The sequence below is a fragment of the Falco punctatus genome (assembly GCF_963210335.1).
Source record: "Falco punctatus genome assembly, chromosome: 1".
Classification (NCBI taxonomy): Eukaryota; Metazoa; Chordata; class Aves; order Falconiformes; family Falconidae; genus Falco; species Falco punctatus.
This window is the reverse complement of record NC_137580.1, coordinates 114382147-114397831: the sequence shown is the minus strand read 5'-3', so window position 1 is coordinate 114397831 and position 15685 is coordinate 114382147. Positions and strand designations below refer to the sequence as shown.

Below are 15685 nucleotides of genomic sequence, written 5' to 3'. Positions count from 1 at the left end.
CCATTGTTTCCCAGGCAGCCCACGCCAGCCTTGCTGGGCATCATGAGGAAGGGCTGCTGGCAGCCTGGCTTGTAGTGGCTGCCCAGGGTGGAGGAAGAGCTACTGGTGGTCTGCAAGGGGAGAAGGAAGGTAACAGCCAGGGAGAAGGTGACAGCCAGGGGAGAGCTGCTAGCACCGTTGGTAGGGTTTGCTGTGGTGTAGGAGCTTGGCAGTGGCCGGTGATGCTGGTGCTGGTGATGCTGATACTGGGCCAAAAAGGATGGACAAGTGGTAGTCCCTGGCTCATGGGCTGTGCATGGGAAATGGAGTCCTTTGGGTACTGACTGCTGCAAATCCATCTTAACCCTTTCATTGCCTGCAGGCTGGTCTCTGGGAATGCAGATCTTTTGAGAGCTGCAGGGAGCTGCAGTTCATAGGGTCGGTCAAAGTAATATGTCAGAACCAGGGGTCCAAAAGAGGCAGGCTGGCTTTGCATCGTGGCTCTGAAGGGAGGGAGACCCCCTTCTGCTCTGGCCCTGCAGCCAGGGCAGTGCAGGCGATGCTGGGGTCTGCTGCCCAGGGCTGCCCCCCACCCAACAACACCCTGGGGGGATCGACCCACTGAGAACTAGCCGGGAGCTCAGGCTGTGGGGGGTGCAGCCCACCTGCCCAGCCCTGTGCACATCACATCACCTCTGCGGCCAGGGCCCTTCTTTCCGCCAGCGTGGTGGTGGCGGTGGTGAAGCTCTGGTGATCAAGATGTAAAACAGGAAGGGCTTCTGGAGACAGATAATATCTTTATTCAGCTTAATCGACATGATTTTAAAAAGCAGCCAGGCTGCTGGTTGTAGGCTGCTATCTCATCCCTGCGGGATGCGCGGTGTGGCCCGGGGGTCTTCGAGCAGCTGCAGAGCAAAGGGAGCCCAGGGCCCGCGGCCCGCCGGGACCACGGGAGTTTCCGTCTCAGCTGGCAGTATTTCGGGATGCTCGGGAGCAAGGGGCAGGATTCGGCCCAGAGCCGGGGGGCTGCACCGCGTGCGCCCCAGCCGCCCTTTTTCCCCCCAGGAAAGACCCCGGCACGGACCCCCTGCACCCCCAGCCCTTCCCCTGACCGCTGCGACCCCCTCCCCCCGGGGCCGGGCCGGGCTGGGGGCGGCTGGAAACCGCCCTGGGGCAAAGCGAACTTCCCGCGAAGAGGCTCCATCCCCCCGAGCCGGGCTGGAGGGGGGGAGGGCAGTGGGGGAGGAGGAGGAGGAAGGGCGATGGGGGAGGAGGCGGAGGGCAGCGCGGGAGGAGGCGGGGAGCTGCCGGCTGCCGGAGCTGCCGCCGCCGCGGGTGAGTCGCCGGTGCCCGGGGGGGGGAGACGGGGGGGGGCATGGTCTTTGGGGGTGAATTATTCGGCGGGGAGGGGGCTGAGAGCGCGCGGCGGGGGGGTCCCGGCGGTTCCCACGGAGAGGCACGGGGACCCGAGCACGGCGGGGGGGTGCCGGGGCAGGGGTGCCCGCGGGGGGGCTCGTCCCGCAGCCCCCGCCCAGCCGCTCGCCCCTGCGCCCTGTCAGAGGGGCCGTTGTTCGGCGGCCGCCGGGCCGCGCTGCCGGCATTGTCCGGGGATGAATAGCGGCTGTGTCGGGGGGGCACGTCCTAGGGGGGGACGAAGACTCCTCCTGGAGCGGGCACCTCCTGCGGGGGCCACCCCCTGCGGGGCATCTCTGGGGGCGGGGGGGGAACCTCTTGCGGGGGCCCGCCGCGCTGCTGCCCCCCACGAACGAGCTCTCGGGGTGCAGTTGCCCCTCCTAATAAAAAAAAAAAAAAAAAAAAGGAACAGAATAAAACTCCCTACCCTCAAAAAACAAAACAAGGAAGAGAAAAAAAAAAAGAGAAACATTTTAAAAAAATTTAAAAAGAGCTCAACTTAAAAGCCCAGGTTGTAGGTCCCTCCTTGGGCAGCGGTTGCTCGCCCCTCGGGGTGCCGGCGGCCCCGGTGCCCTGGCTGTGCTTTGCTTTTTCGTGTTTTTGCAGAAGTGGGTGGCTGCCAGGCGCGGGAGGCCGGCCCTGCGTGGGGGCTCCGGGCACCCATGGCCGGGCTGGGTGCTGGGTGCCCCGGCAGTGCCCGTGCCCGGCGTGTGGTGGGGTGCGGGGTACGTTCCTCCTGCCACGCTTCTTGGGCGAGCCGAGTGCGCCGAGTGCTGCTGGCCTCTTTGTTTGCAAAGCACAAGGCTCCGCCGAGGAGCAGCGACAGCAGTGAGAGGTGCTTTCTCCTGCCCGGGCGCTGGGAAGGGTCTCCGTGTCCCTCCTGTGCTGAACGCCGTCACCCAGGGCGGGCAGGGGTTGGGAGAGGGTCCCCTCCCCAGATCCACCAGGGAATCAGCTTTGAGGGGGTCTGCGGGCGCCCCGAGCCTGCCTGCGGGGAGCAAGGGCAGTGCTGACCACCGCTGCTCGGCTGCGTGGGGCCGGTTGATGGAGCAGCTTTTGGTGGTGTTGCTGTGCCGGGGGGTTCCCCTGCGGCTGGGGGTCCCCAGCGAGGCAGGGCTGCTCCAGGTCCAGGGGAAGCTGCTCACACAGGGAGACCGCTGGGGCTGGAGGCCTCTGCGTGCTTCAGGCTTGGTTTGCAAGATGGGAGCAGGCAAGACTTGGGGTTTTTTGTAATGATCGTCTCCTTCCTTTTAAACTTCCCTGGGGAAACAGGAGGAGGACAGCATAACAACTCCTTGCAGGTCTCTGTAAGCGGTTTAGAGCTGCTGCCTCACGTGGTTGTAGAAATGAGGATGTGGGTCTGCCGGGGCGAGGGCTGGCACGTGCTTGAGCCAGGGAAGGGCGGTGGTCGGCCTCACGCGGACCTGGGGCATGCCGAGGTGGCATGGGGGCTTGCACCGAGCTCACCGGCAGCACCACAAGCACTTGAAGCTGTGTCCAGGCAGAGCCGGCACAGCGCTTTGACCTCTGGGATGAGCTGGCTGCATCCCAGCCCAGAAACCCCACAACTGGAGCCTGTGGCAGCGAGGGGGTTAAGCCGGGAAGGAAAGCAGTGATGAGATGGGGAACCCTGGAGCATCTTCTCTTGGAAATGTAAGAGTTAGCAAGGGGTGAGCTGCAGAAGAGGACTTGTCTGGAGTGGGGAGGGGAGGGGGGGGAAGCTCGCAGTGACCCGAAGTGAACAAGCACAGAAGTGCATGTGGTGCACAGGGATGATGCGACCTGTGCAGCTGTGCACAGTGCGTGCCCCTCGCTGCGTGCTGTGGCCCTACCTGCTAGCCCACCAAAGTGCTCACTCCAGGGCAGGAATTGCTGCCTCCTTTTTTGAATTTGGAAATGGATTTATGCCCCGACATGAGTAAAAGGCTTCAAGCCTGGAGCATCTTACGTGGAGGCAGCTGGGCACCTCTCTGACAGCTCTTGGGTGGATTTGATCTAACCAAGTGTAGTTCAGCAACCTCTGCTGTTTCTGGGTCGTGTCTGTTGGCACCTGGGTGGAAATGCAAGCCGAGAAGGAAACGTAACCAGTTAGTAGGTGGGCCTGGGCTGGCAGCCAGCCTGAAACCGTAGCCTGGTGCCCAGGGATGCGAGGGACAGGCTCCAGCTCAGGTCTGGCTGTGCCAGCCGGGCACAGATGATTGCAATTGAAACAGAAATGTCCCTTAGTTACAGTTTGGTGCTGCAGGGTCTGTGATGGTGGCTTTGCGCACCAGGCTGAGCCCTCCTCTGGGGTGCTGGCTGCCCCTTGGTTTTGGATGGAGCCATGCCTTGTGTTCCCTGGTACCCATGCATCCCTGTGGGACCAGCACAGACCTGCTGTGTTCAGTGCCAGAGGATCCCACAGTGGCTCTGACTGAGTAGGCGAAGAAGGCAGCCGTGCCTGGGCCATGCTGGATTTGCATCCAGCCCTGGCTTTGCTGGCTCCCTCCCTCCTGACTCCTGTCCCCTTGGAAGGGAAAGCTGTGGCTTTGCCACCTCCTCCGCGGGCTGGATCTGTTTCCATAGCTCGTGGTCACTGGCTCTCTGTGCCAAGGGGATAGGGCTGCGTGTGCTGCAGTCCTGCTGGCCGGCTGTAGTTAACTAGGAGCTATAAATTTACTCTTTAGTTCTAAAAATGTCTCTATTACACCCTACAGGCACAATTTTGTAAGATTGCTGCTCCCAAAAATTGAAAGGTTAGTTGGTCTGCACTGCTCCCTCAAAAACATCTGTGGATGCTCAGTTGCCTGGAAAATGGTTGTGTTTTCATGCCCCGCTGTACCACTGTTCACTGCTGTGAATCTTCTCTCTGTGTTCACGTGAACCCATCCAACAAATCTGGAAGCCCACAGTGTTTCCAGTCTCTGCTGTGTGCGGGGAAGGGGACTTAAGCCCACCACAGCATCGTGGTCTTCTGGGTACTTGTAGCTCTGCAGAATCAGCTGCGGAGTCACCAAAAGGTGGCAAATACTTGCCTGCATCCAAGGGATGTTTCTTTGCTTTACCCAGCAAGCGTTAGCATCTCTCCATTGATGGTTTGTGTGTCTGTATAGTGTGAATGGTTTGAATCTGGTGGCAGGTGGCTGGGAGGATGTGGCATGGCAGAGGTGCAGCCTCCTGGCCTCTCTCTGGTGGCTCCATCCAGCTGCTGAGCACCAGCCCCACTCCAGGGTCAGCCCTGCCCTCCTGGATGACCAGCATCCCGCTCCCCATGCATTGCTGGAGCAGAGTAAAGAGCTGCTGGGTCTAGCCAGGAACTGGGGTACATGAGATGTTCCCAGTTCAGCCTCTTCAATGGTTATTTAACCTTTGTATATCTGCAGTGGGAATGCTGGTCTCCTACAGATCCCTTCCCCAAATCCTCGATGAGGACTGCCAGCCCCCGAGTTTGGGTGAGCCTACAGCCTGCATTTGCATCCCCTGCCAGCAGCCAACCTGGGCTATTGCAGCCACGTGGCATCAGTGCAGCATTTCTAAGCCCTCGGTTTGCTGGCAGCCCCTCGCCAGCAGCATTTCACAAAGCCCATCCTATGGCCGCCCGCGCACGGCAAGGTCCAGCTGGCTGGTGGAGTGGGGGGCTCCCCTCCCCCGCGGGGTGCCTTTCATCTGCTGCTTCACAGATGTTGGGTTTGGCTCATGTCTGACGTGCATCAATTACAGTGCAACAGCCCGGAGTCTTTGGCAAAATCATCTTTGGAGCAGCTGTCCTGAGTCAGCCTCGCGCCTGGACTGGAGCCGTGGGTCTGTTCCCGCTCCATGCAGCGCTGCCCTGATGGTCTCAACATCTCCCGTGCCCGCGTGGAGAGGGTTTCCCTGGCAGAGAAGGTCTAAATATGGCACAAGCACGTGTTGCCGCGTGCTTCATGTTTACCCAGGAAAAGGCCAGCCGGAGGGAGCTGCAGACTACTCTGTGCAGCCTGTGCGATTCCCCAGCCTCCCTCCCTGTGGGAGGGACAAGCAGCTGCATTACGGTGGCACTGGTGAAGCAATGGTGTGTGAGGTGTGATCCTGCTCTTGCCAGGGACTCGGTGGCAGTCAGGAATTCCTGACAGCATCGGGTGTTTGTTAATCCATCCCTCCGTGCAGGGCTCTGGAAGGGTTGGCTCGGCGGCGCTGGCACCGAGAGCGCCACAGTTTTGGCACCATCCCCACGGAGAGCACTATGGGTCAGACAAGTACAGGATCTACTTGCGGCGTGTCCTGGGCAGCCAGTGCTTCTGCTCCAATTTATTTCTAGGATTGCTCTATTTTGGACAAGTGTCTGCTGGGAGTGCTCCCTGCCACCCAGCACAGCATCCCTGTGTGCCTGTGCCATGGAGTGGTCCTGTGGCTCAGCCACATCCTGCCTCTGCTGGCACAAACGCCTTGGAGCCAAGTGGGGTGCCAGAGTCTTTGCTAAGAAAGGACCAGCTCAGTGCTGGGAAGCTAAAAAGAAAAGTGCAGGTCTGGGTGGCAGCATTTCCCTTGGGGGTCTGCTGGTGCTGCCAGGCCATTTGTGTCTTTGCATCCCTGCTGTCCTGCAGACGCTCCTAGTTGCAATATATTATTATTTTTTTATTTTTTCCCAAACAGGAGCCAGGTGCTAGAAGAAAATGTCCTTTAAATCACTTTTTCCGCACAGGCGAGCCGAAGCAAGCGTGGGCCATGCTGCTGGCTGTGCTGCTGGAGCGCATCCCCGGTGGCAGCGCGCCTGCGTGTGCTCGGTGGTGACAAACAGCCGCCTGCCATCGCCCCACGCTTCCTGTGGCTTTTGTCTTGCTGGGGGCTGGGGAGTCCCAAGCCCTTCTCACACTGACAGCAATATGGCGAGGCAGCACGTAGCATCTGCTCCCTGCGCTGGGGACAGGTTTCCCTGCACGTGTCCCCCTGCCTGGGGAGGGGTCAGCCCCTTCTGTGCTGCCGGCTGCTTGTTAGGGCAGCTCGATGGATACGCAGCAGCCAGGAGGTGCTGGAGATGCTCCTGGCCTTTATTGCAAGCGAAGGGTGGCTTTCTGCTCCATTTGCTTGATTTCTTAATTTCTCTGCATGTGCAGCTGGACCTTGTCTGCACCAATTTCCCAGGCTGCCGTCCTGTCCCATGGGACCAGGCGCTTCAGGCTCGCCCCATGTGTGCAAGCGGTGCCTGCAGGAGTTAAAAACCGGGCGCTGCTGCTGGTGGTAGCATACTTTCCACACGATTTAGTCTTCTCCCCCCCCCACCCCACCCCCCAGTGGTATGTAGGGATTTTTTTTTTTTCACTTTTGGCCTTGCCATTTTGGAACAGGGCTAATTTGGGATCTGTGGTGAGACCCTGGGGATGCCGGGCTGGTTGGCTTTGCTAGGGGCAGCGTGGCAGTGTGTTGCCAGCTGGGCAATGTCCTGGATCCGTGTGTGCCCGGGGGGGGGGAGCGTGTGGCTGCCGTCTGTGTCAGCTACGGTGTGTTCGCTCTCCACCAGCTCTGTGAGTAATGCTGCTCGGTACAGCCTGGGACTGAGGGTTGGAAAAAAGTGTTCAAAGTGACCCAACAGTCTTTGGGATCAGTTCTGGGTTTGCTTTTTATTATTTTTCTGTATGTTTTTTCTGCTCAGCCTGTATTTGAGCATGTGGGGGTGTGCTGTGCTCATATGAAATGAGCACTCCCGCCTTGCAGACCCCGGAGGTTCTGGTCTGATGATGCTCCCATGGCTCCTGCCTGTCACTGGAGGAGAAGGGATGATGGGCTTGTGTTTGGAGGAGCCCCTTGGGACCAGCCATGTTCCTACAGACAAATCCCTTGGGAGGGAGGGAGGGAGGGAAAGCCAGGCAGCACCTCATCAAAGGCTAGAAATAACAGTGGGGTGAGGAGATAAGCCGAGAGCCACATTGCTGTTTTGAAGGAATGAGGATGAGGACTTTGCAATAAGTCCTCTGCAAATAATGATGTTTTTATTAATAATAATAAATAGAAAAACATAACAAATAAGTGTTGCCAAAAGCTTAGCAAAAATAAAACACTTGCCTAGGCTGGTGGTCACAGGGACTCAGGCATTGATTAGCAGCAGCCTGGGGTGGGGGAGGGCTCTCAGAAGTGTGTTTTCCTAAAGCCTCCCTCCCCGTGCCTGCATCAGAGGAGCTTGCTGTGTGCGGCTGGTACCTCCAGGAGCCGGCAAGGGCCATGTTGACCCTGTGCATGCTCTGCCTTCAGGGTATTTGCTGTATCCGCTGTGGGTGATGCAGAGCAGCTGGGGCTGGGTGGGAGCAGACTGCATCGCCTGGTGAGCGCAGCAGGGGCGGTTTGTCCTTCCCGGCGGCAGATGCTCCTGCCTGGTGCCTGCGGAGTGGATGGTGCACACTGTAGCCAGCTTGCAGGGGTGATGAGTGCCCTGTCTCTGCAGGAGGCCGAAGGGTTTGGGTTCCTCGGGTGGATATGGGCAGAATTGGAGCAGGATCACAAAAGCTTTATGGCTGTGTGGGTGTTTGGTGCAACCTGTTTTGCTGCAGATGTGTTGGGTTTGGGGTTTTCTGCAAGCGAGGGCAAACAAGCCTCTGTGCTGCATCAGCTGGAGCTCGAGCGGGGCACGTGTCAGTAGATGCTGAGGATGTCTCTGTGTCTGCAAAGCCATCCAGTTCCCCGAAACGTGGCCGCAAGACATTCGTGCCAGCAGTCTGTGTAGCACTGTAATTACAGCAGTGTGAAGGAGTGGGCAGGCTGTGCAGGTCTGCAAGTCTTTAACGGCAGCGCCTGGGCACAGGGTTGTGTTGCTAAAAGCCTTCGTCACTCACTAAATAAACTCCCAGACTTGGGCTGAGGACTTTGTTGGTGCTGAGTCTCGCTCTGAAGCGGCAGAGCAGCTGCTCACGGGACCTGGCGTGCCTACTCCCCCCACAGCAGCATCCCTTTGCTGTGGCAGGCTTCGTGATGTGGGCAGGGATCTAGGCAAATCCAGTAAGTTAAGAAGGGGAATCCCAAACTTAATGTAATTACAGGTGAAGGAAGGTCCCCTTCTTAGCCTCCCCATGCCATGAGCCCGCACGTGGGCTTTATTCCCACTTTGGACGCAACAGGCAGCTCCTTTCATTCCCTGCCAGGAGCAGCATCCCAGTGTGCTTGGTACTGCCTGCCACCCCTGACCACCCTCTCTTTGCCTTTGCAGGTCCAGAGGCAGTTCCCAGCCACGCACCCGGCATGACGGACGCTCCACGGGATGCTGGCCCCAAGCAGACGGTGCCGACGCGGCCGGAGAAGCCGGCTGCGGACTTCGGCTACGTGGGGATAGACGCCATCCTGGAGCAGATGAGACGGAAAGCCATGAAGCAGGGGTTTGAGTTCAACATCATGGTCGTGGGTGAGTTCTCCCCTCGCTCCAGCTGTCCGTAACGTGCTTAGCGAGTTGTTTTTATTCTTCTGTGGCAATGTTTGTCCTCTCTGGAGTTTCCTTGGGAGCAGCAGCTCGGGCTCGGTGTTGGGGTCTCTGCCTTAGGAGTCAGCAAACCATGCTCCCGAGGAGCTGGCTTGAATTCAGCTGTCGTTAAAGCTGTTGATGTGACATGGCCCGTGGTCCTGCGCATCTTCCACGTCTTGGGCTGCATTACCCTTAGGCACGTCCCGGAGAACAACACAACAAGGGGTGTCGGGACTCACCGAAGCCTTGCAGGGACCTCCCTTGCCTGCTTACCTGGGAGCCCTGCGCTGGTCTGAGCAGTCAGGGGGCATGTTAGGGCTCAAGGGTAGACCAGAGCCCTTATCTTGCTAGTATTTCCAGCAATTTGGGTGAAATCCCTGCTTGCGAGTTCTCTCGTATTGTGCTGTGCAGCTCAGGCAACCATGCTACAAGTACCAGGGAAGAAATGCGGTGTGCGATTTATTGGTGGGGCTGAAGCCCGGCAAGAGGGGTTGGCATAGCTGGGTTCTTTGGCTTGAGTGGTGTCTGCTACTGGTGGCTCCTCTGGGGACCCGCAGTGTGGCACAGGGGGGAATGAGGGTGTCCCAGAGGGTGTCCATGTGCAGGGAGGGAGGGCTGGAAGGTTGTATGTCCCAACCCTGCTGCCCACAAGCTCGTGTTCAGTAGCTCGCTGAGGCGGAGGGCTGGGTGGGATGAAGGAGCTCTATTTCAGCTGGAGGCACTGGCTGCATTGCTGCTGCTCTGGCTGCATTGCTGCAGGGGGGTCTGCACTCCTGCAGCCCCTGGGCTCCCGGTGCCAGGGACTGCACCGGCTCCTCGCCAGCAAAATGCTGAGTATACTGGAGAGCTGGAAGGCACTACGGGACATTGTGTGAGAGGGGAAAATAAATGAGCCTTTTCTGCTTTTTTGCAGTTATGTGTGTGTGTGTGGCCGGGTCCCGTGGAGCCCTTCATGGGGGGGCTGGGCAGGTGGCAGGGTGCTCTGCCTGAGTCTCACAGGGCAGGTGGAAGGGGCTGAGACCAGCAAAGCCCAGGCCATGGTCTGTGGCGTGATGCTGGGGCCTCAGCATCCTGCCTCCTGCGAGGAGCTGCCTAGGGCTGCAGGCTTGTGCAGGGGTGCCTGCGGGGTAGGAGCCCCTGCAGCCTGGGGGGGCTGCCTGGCGTTATGGGAGGACATGATCCAGACTTTGCTAATTCTATAAAAGATACCAGTGTGCTGTAACTTCCCAGTGAGCCCTGCTGATGCTCTGCCTTTCCCATTTTGATATTTTCATACACAATTTGATCTGTGGGGAGGGCTTTCCGGGCTGAGAGATTGCTGCAGACCCAGCCACTGCTGAACCAGTTCTTGCAACATTTTTTAACAAACCCAGCTCTTTGCTGCCAGTGGAGCAGCTCTCCTGGGGCAGAGGGATTGCAGCACTGATGCTGAGAGTCCGCAAGCGAGATTGCATGAGCCGAGCCCCTGTTTCCCTGCCAGAAGAGCCACTCATCCCTCTGTAAGCAGGCTGTGCCGCGGCAGTGCCTTGGCTTTCTGCTTTGCAGATGTAGAGGGATGTTCAGGAAAGGGCCCGGCTTTGCCTTGGCAGCGATGTGTGTGGTATGAGAGCCTGTGCTGCAGCGCGGCTGGAAAACATTGTTCTTCCCTTGGCAGGCTCTGGGCTGACTGTTTACAGGCTGGGGAATTCGTGGCAGCATAAACAAGTCGAGCCCTGGCCCTCCCAGAAATGCCGGGAGGGATGCGGGATGCGGGAGGGATGCGGGATGCGGGAGGGATGCGATGCGCAGCATCTCGCAGGGTGCCCACAGGGAGGGGGATGCTCTGCTGAGGCTGGGGGGCAGCAGCCAGCCCTCATCCTGCTGCGCTTCTCTAGGGGATGGTTGGGCTTCCAGGGATTAGTTTAGCTCCATTATTCCCATCCAGTCTTAAGCAGCAAGTCCTTGCATTGAAATTGTTGTAATCCCTGTTTTACAGGCAGGAGATGAGGGAAAAGAGGAGGGAGGCGACTTCTCCTGTGCAGGAGGTGGGAATGGAGCATGGCTGCCGGTGGGGGGGTCACCCTGCCTGCACAGCTGCCGGTGGGGGGGTCACCCTACCTGCACTGTGTCCTTGTGCTGGGGCTTCCTGGAAATCCTCTGCCTTGCATACCAGCGTCCCTGTTGGAAAGGTTTTCACCAGCCTAACTGAAGCTCTGAGAGGGGGCTTCAGCCTGAGGTCAGCTTATCTGCCAGTGCTCTGAGGCTGTGGAGATGACAAAAAAGGGCTAAGCTTAAAAAAAAAAAACCCAAACCCCAAAGGACATCTTTTGTGTTCAGCTTTTGGTGCAGAGCTGGGAGGAGGGCAGGGCTGGCCGGGCGCTGTGGGCTCAGCCGTGCTTCCCCTGCCAGTTTCAGCTCGGGCAGCGCGCTGGGCTGCCGGTGGGGCAGGTGGCAGCGGGTCTGCCCTGCGCTCAGCCGCTGGGGCCGTTGGGTCCCCAGGGTGCATCTGCATCCATTGCTCGGCGAGGCCAGCCTGCAGCGCGGTTCAGAGGGGGACATCGCACCCGTGACTGCCTTTCTGGTCCCTTTCCAGGCAGAGCAGCTCCAGTGGCTTGGACAGGCATGAACACAGAGACCAACTGCCAGGAGGTCTAGCGATGTGTCACCCCACTTTCCCCCTCTCCCCACATGCTCCATGACGAGCAGCACAGCGAGAGCTTTGCTTTGGCTCTCTGCTCCCAGCTCCAGACCTGTCTGTGCTTGGCCCCCTGTGTTTTCAGGCAGCAGAGGACCGGGAGCAGATGACCCCAGCCTGGTCCGTGTGGTCCTCGTACAACCCAGCTGTGACAGTGGCTGGCAAACGGCGTTTTCCTGCACTGGATTGCAGCGTGCCATCAGGAGCGTTGCAAACTCAGCTCTAAACTGCTGTTTGCTCAGGGAGTGGGCTGGCCAGGAGGTGCTGCCCGGTGCTGCTGTGCTTGGCACGGGTGCCTTTGGCAGCCTGGATGAGTCAGGGCTCTGGAGGACGTAGGTGAAACCCTTGCCGAGTCTGTGCTTAGGGATTCTCTGTGGTGCTAGGGACGTGCTGACGGCAGTGCTACGGTGGCTGGCTTCAACGTAGCTTGGCAGAACGGGGCTGAAGGGACTCCCGTGGTGTGTGCAGGAGTTCTGCAGGGGCCACAACGTCAGCTCTGAAGCCAAGCATCTGCTGCCTGGGTTTTGAGGAGTTTCTTCTTTTCTTTGTTTGGGAAAATTGTTCTCTGAGCTTGTGGGACAACTGGTCTGGAGAGTCGAGAGTTGCTCGTGTCCTTTCCACACAGATCAGCCTCAGCTCTGGGAAATAAAGCATAAAAATGCTTTCTCTAAAAGCTGGTTTTTCTGAAGTAGTGGAATCTGATGTGCTTCCTGGGGTGTTGTTTGTGGGACTCAGAGGAGCTCCTGGCCTAGACCTGTTTAAAAGGGTCTGTGCAGCCAGCTGGTCCGATTGCAAAAGCGAGTCCAGCAGGGAAGCAGTGGATGCTGCAGGGCTGAGTTCTGGCAGACTGTTGCTGCTGTTAATCCTGTCCAGCTAAGGGCTTGCCAAGCTGCCTTCAAAGTCTTTCCTGTGGAGCTGGACAGGGGAGGCTGCAGGGGTGTAAAGGCACAGATGTGTTGGGATGCTCCTTCCTGGGGTTCCCTGGTCGCTGTGCCCTTCTTTTCAGGGCTGCTGAGTGTCACCGCAGCCCTTAAAACATCCCCAGCGGTGTCTGCCTGTTCCCGGGGTTGCTGTGATTTTGGCTGGATGCAAAGAACCCCCTCGTCACCTGCTCGCTCCCAGCAGGCCGGCTGCTTTGGAGCACGGGAAGGTGCTCGCTGCCCGCAGCATCCTCCCGCCCGGGGTGGACTCAGGCTCCTTGAGCAGGGGGGGCTTCAGGGGAGCAGCTGCCCCTCTTAGCCCTGTCCTGCAGATCCGGTGCAGGCTGGGTCTGTCAGCATCCCCATCTCCTGGCCCCTGAAAAAACAGGCCGGAAATGAGCAAGTGCTGACTGTGGCTTATCCCACTCTTTTCCAGGTCAGAGCGGCTTGGGGAAATCCACGTTAATCAACACCCTCTTCAAATCCAAAATCAGCCGGAAATCTGTACAGCCGACTTCTGAAGAGCGGATCCCCAAGACCATTGAAATCAAATCCATCACTCATGGTGAGGCTGTGCAGATCCCACCTGGTGCTTTGGCTTTTGGTCTTGCTCTGCCTTGTGTCTTGGGGGCTCACAGGGATTGTGGATTTCCACTAAACTTCCGCTTTCAACTCTCTGAAAGGGCTTTTACCCTCCAGAGGTGCTTGCGGGGCTGAGAAAACATCTATTTTTTTATTTATCCACCAGCATTGTCTTAATTGTGATGGAGCAAGTGAGGTGGCTGTGGAGGGGTGGCACTTCACTGGTGCTGCATCCCTTTGTAGGGCTGATTGTGCCTGTTAGAAGCTGTGAAGCTGCGTTTCTCCCCTGAGAGCCAGCTCCAGCCCTCCAGCTGATTTTGGGAGGGTGGGCTTGGCCAGAGGACCCATCAATGCTTGCCTTACGTCCTGGCTTTTGTCTCTGTTTCAGAGATAGAAGAGAAAGGGGTTCGCATGAAGCTGACGGTCATCGACACCCCGGGCTTCGGAGACCACATCAACAACGAGAACTGGTGAGCTGGCTGTGCTGATGTGGGGATTGGTGCAGAAGGAAGGTGCCTGAGCCCCGGGGCATCCTGACCTGGAGCTGGTGCCGAGGGCCATAGCCTGGTCCTGTGCCACCCACACTCTGTGGCGGGCAGAGGAGAGGGCTGTTGTGGGTGGCAGCACAGTGCCATGCTCCCCGGGGCTGATCCTGGACCCTGTGAGAGCCCACAAACATCCTGCTGTTCCAGGCATGAGACAACCTTTGTTTGCGGCTGGGAGCAGCTGTGCTGGTGTGGCCGGTCCCCGACCTCGCTCATGTGGCTCTGAAGGCTGAACCCTGCCAGGAGTCCCTGGGACAGTGCCTGGTTGTGCGGGATGGCCCCTGGGCCAGGGCAAGCACTGGCTGATGGCAGGTGCCTTCTCCTCACCATAAGCTGGGATGGGCTTGTGGATTTGATGCTGCTCTTGCTCCTGTGCCATGACACCCTGCAAAGGAGCCAAAGGATGCTCCCGGCCCTGCCCCACTCAGCAGCTGGGTCCAGGAGGAGAGAAGGGAGGATGTTTTAGGCACTTGCTTGTCTAAACCAGCCAGTAAATCCCCGCCTGCTGTGATGTGCGGGGATTGCCAAGCAGTGAGCATCTGGCGTTTGTGATTTCCCTGCTGCCCACAGTTGCTGTATGAATGGGAGATGACAGGAACTCGTGTGAGTGTGTTTTGGTTTTGTTTGTTTGTTTTATGGGATTCTGTAGGATGCGGAGCATCCCCAGCTTGGCAGGCTCTGCTTCACACAGTCAGGCCAGGAGAGAGGTTCAGGATGGCCCAGATCCCTCACACAAACCCATCATCCCGCATTCCTCTCTCTGCAGCTGGCAGCCCATCATGAAGTTCATCAATGACCAGTACGAGAAGTACCTGCAGGAGGAGATCAACATTAACCGGAAGAAGCGGATCCCCGACACACGGGTGCACTGCTGTATATACTTCATCCCAGCCACCGGCCACTCGTACGTACCCTGCTGTCCTCGCTCAGACCCTCGGGGCTTCCCTCTTCTGCACTCGGTCTCGGCAGCTCAGCCATTGGGGTCATCCTTGGGATCATCGTGTGTTTCCTGGGGACTTGGGGAGCTTGAGGGCAGCGTGAAGCTGGTCCTTCCTAGGGCTGGAGCATCTGGACCTCTTGCGGTGACACAGCAGAGACATGTGGCATTTCCTCTTCCGAGGGGCCATCAGAGCCTCCCTGAGCTCCAGCCAGCTGCTTGCTCTGCTTCCGTCACCTTGCTTGCTCAGCCGAGGACAGACACAAGTCACTGAGCTCCCAGGTTGGGCAGAAAGGCTGTCTTTGCAAACACAACGTTAATTTTTGTTGCTGTGCCCCTGCCTTTATAAGGGAAGAAGCTGTTTTCCCTCCTGCTACCGAGGGGGCGAGCACCCTCACCCTTTAAGGGTATTTGGTAGATTGTTTTGACTAGTCTGCAAGTGGGATGCAGTTTATTCAGTGCAGAGATCTGGCTCTGGCACTTCTCAAGCAACAGCATCAAAGGCCCAGATCCTGCTCTATTTTTTTCTCTCTCTTTTTTTTTTTTTTTTTTTTTTTCCTAGGCATGTAGCCCGCAGTGAAAATCTGGGGCGCTTAATGTGTCTTGAATAATGTGCCTTAAAGTATCACAACATAAAATGAGACCTAAGTTTCCTTTTGATTTGTGTCAATTCCTTCCACTCCTGGCTCTGTCTGTATGGGGACTTTTTTGGGTCTGTTTTCAAAAGTAAACTTAAGCCGCCAGCACTGTATTAATGTCAGCCTTTTCCTCTTCCCTGTGTAGAGATTTATTCCAATAGAAAAGACTTTGTTTTGCTTCTGTCAGTGGGTAGACCAAAAATGCATCCATCGCTGGAATAAGATGACTGCATAGGCCAGTTATGCTCTTCTTGTGTAACTGGCTGTTGATTGGGAGCAGAGGGGCCGACGACACGTTTATGGTTTAATATGATAAAGCAAAAAAAACGTTTCAAAGGGAGGTGATGTTTTCAAGCCAGTCTCGCAGTTGGTCCCGCTTATCTCAAGCCCCGATCTGCAGGCCCTGCCTCAGCAGGTTGGGGTGTTGCAGCGTTAGAGCTACCTCAAGGTTTTTCTCATCGCTTTGGGTGTTTAACTCTTAAAAGCGTGTATGATGCTTAGACCCTGCGGGCAGCTACCTGCACAGAGGGTGCACAGTTTGGGTGGCAGAGCTGCCCCTCCTGTGCCGCGCAGGCGGTGGTGTGGAGCCCCGTCC

The 15685-nt window shown here is 57.8% G+C and overlaps 1 protein-coding gene across 8 annotated transcripts in view; it reads left to right on the top strand.

The window, feature by feature from the left end:
* The window catches only part of SEPTIN9 (septin 9), a 143404-nt gene that overhangs the window by 114177 nt on the left and 13542 nt on the right, over positions 1 to 15685 (top strand). For 7 of the 8 annotated variants that reach the window (XM_080394833.1, XM_080394831.1, XM_080394834.1 and 4 more), the window contains 4 exons: positions 8546 to 8737; positions 12825 to 12953; positions 13359 to 13440; positions 14282 to 14419. In XM_080394833.1, coding sequence (XP_080250959.1) covers positions 8546 to 8737; positions 12825 to 12953; positions 13359 to 13440; positions 14282 to 14419 — 541 coding nt within the window. Of the gene's footprint in view, positions 1 to 1204; positions 1315 to 8545; positions 8738 to 12824; positions 12954 to 13358; positions 13441 to 14281; positions 14420 to 15685 lie in introns of those variants that run through there. The other variant, XM_080394835.1, reaches the window with a different exon arrangement.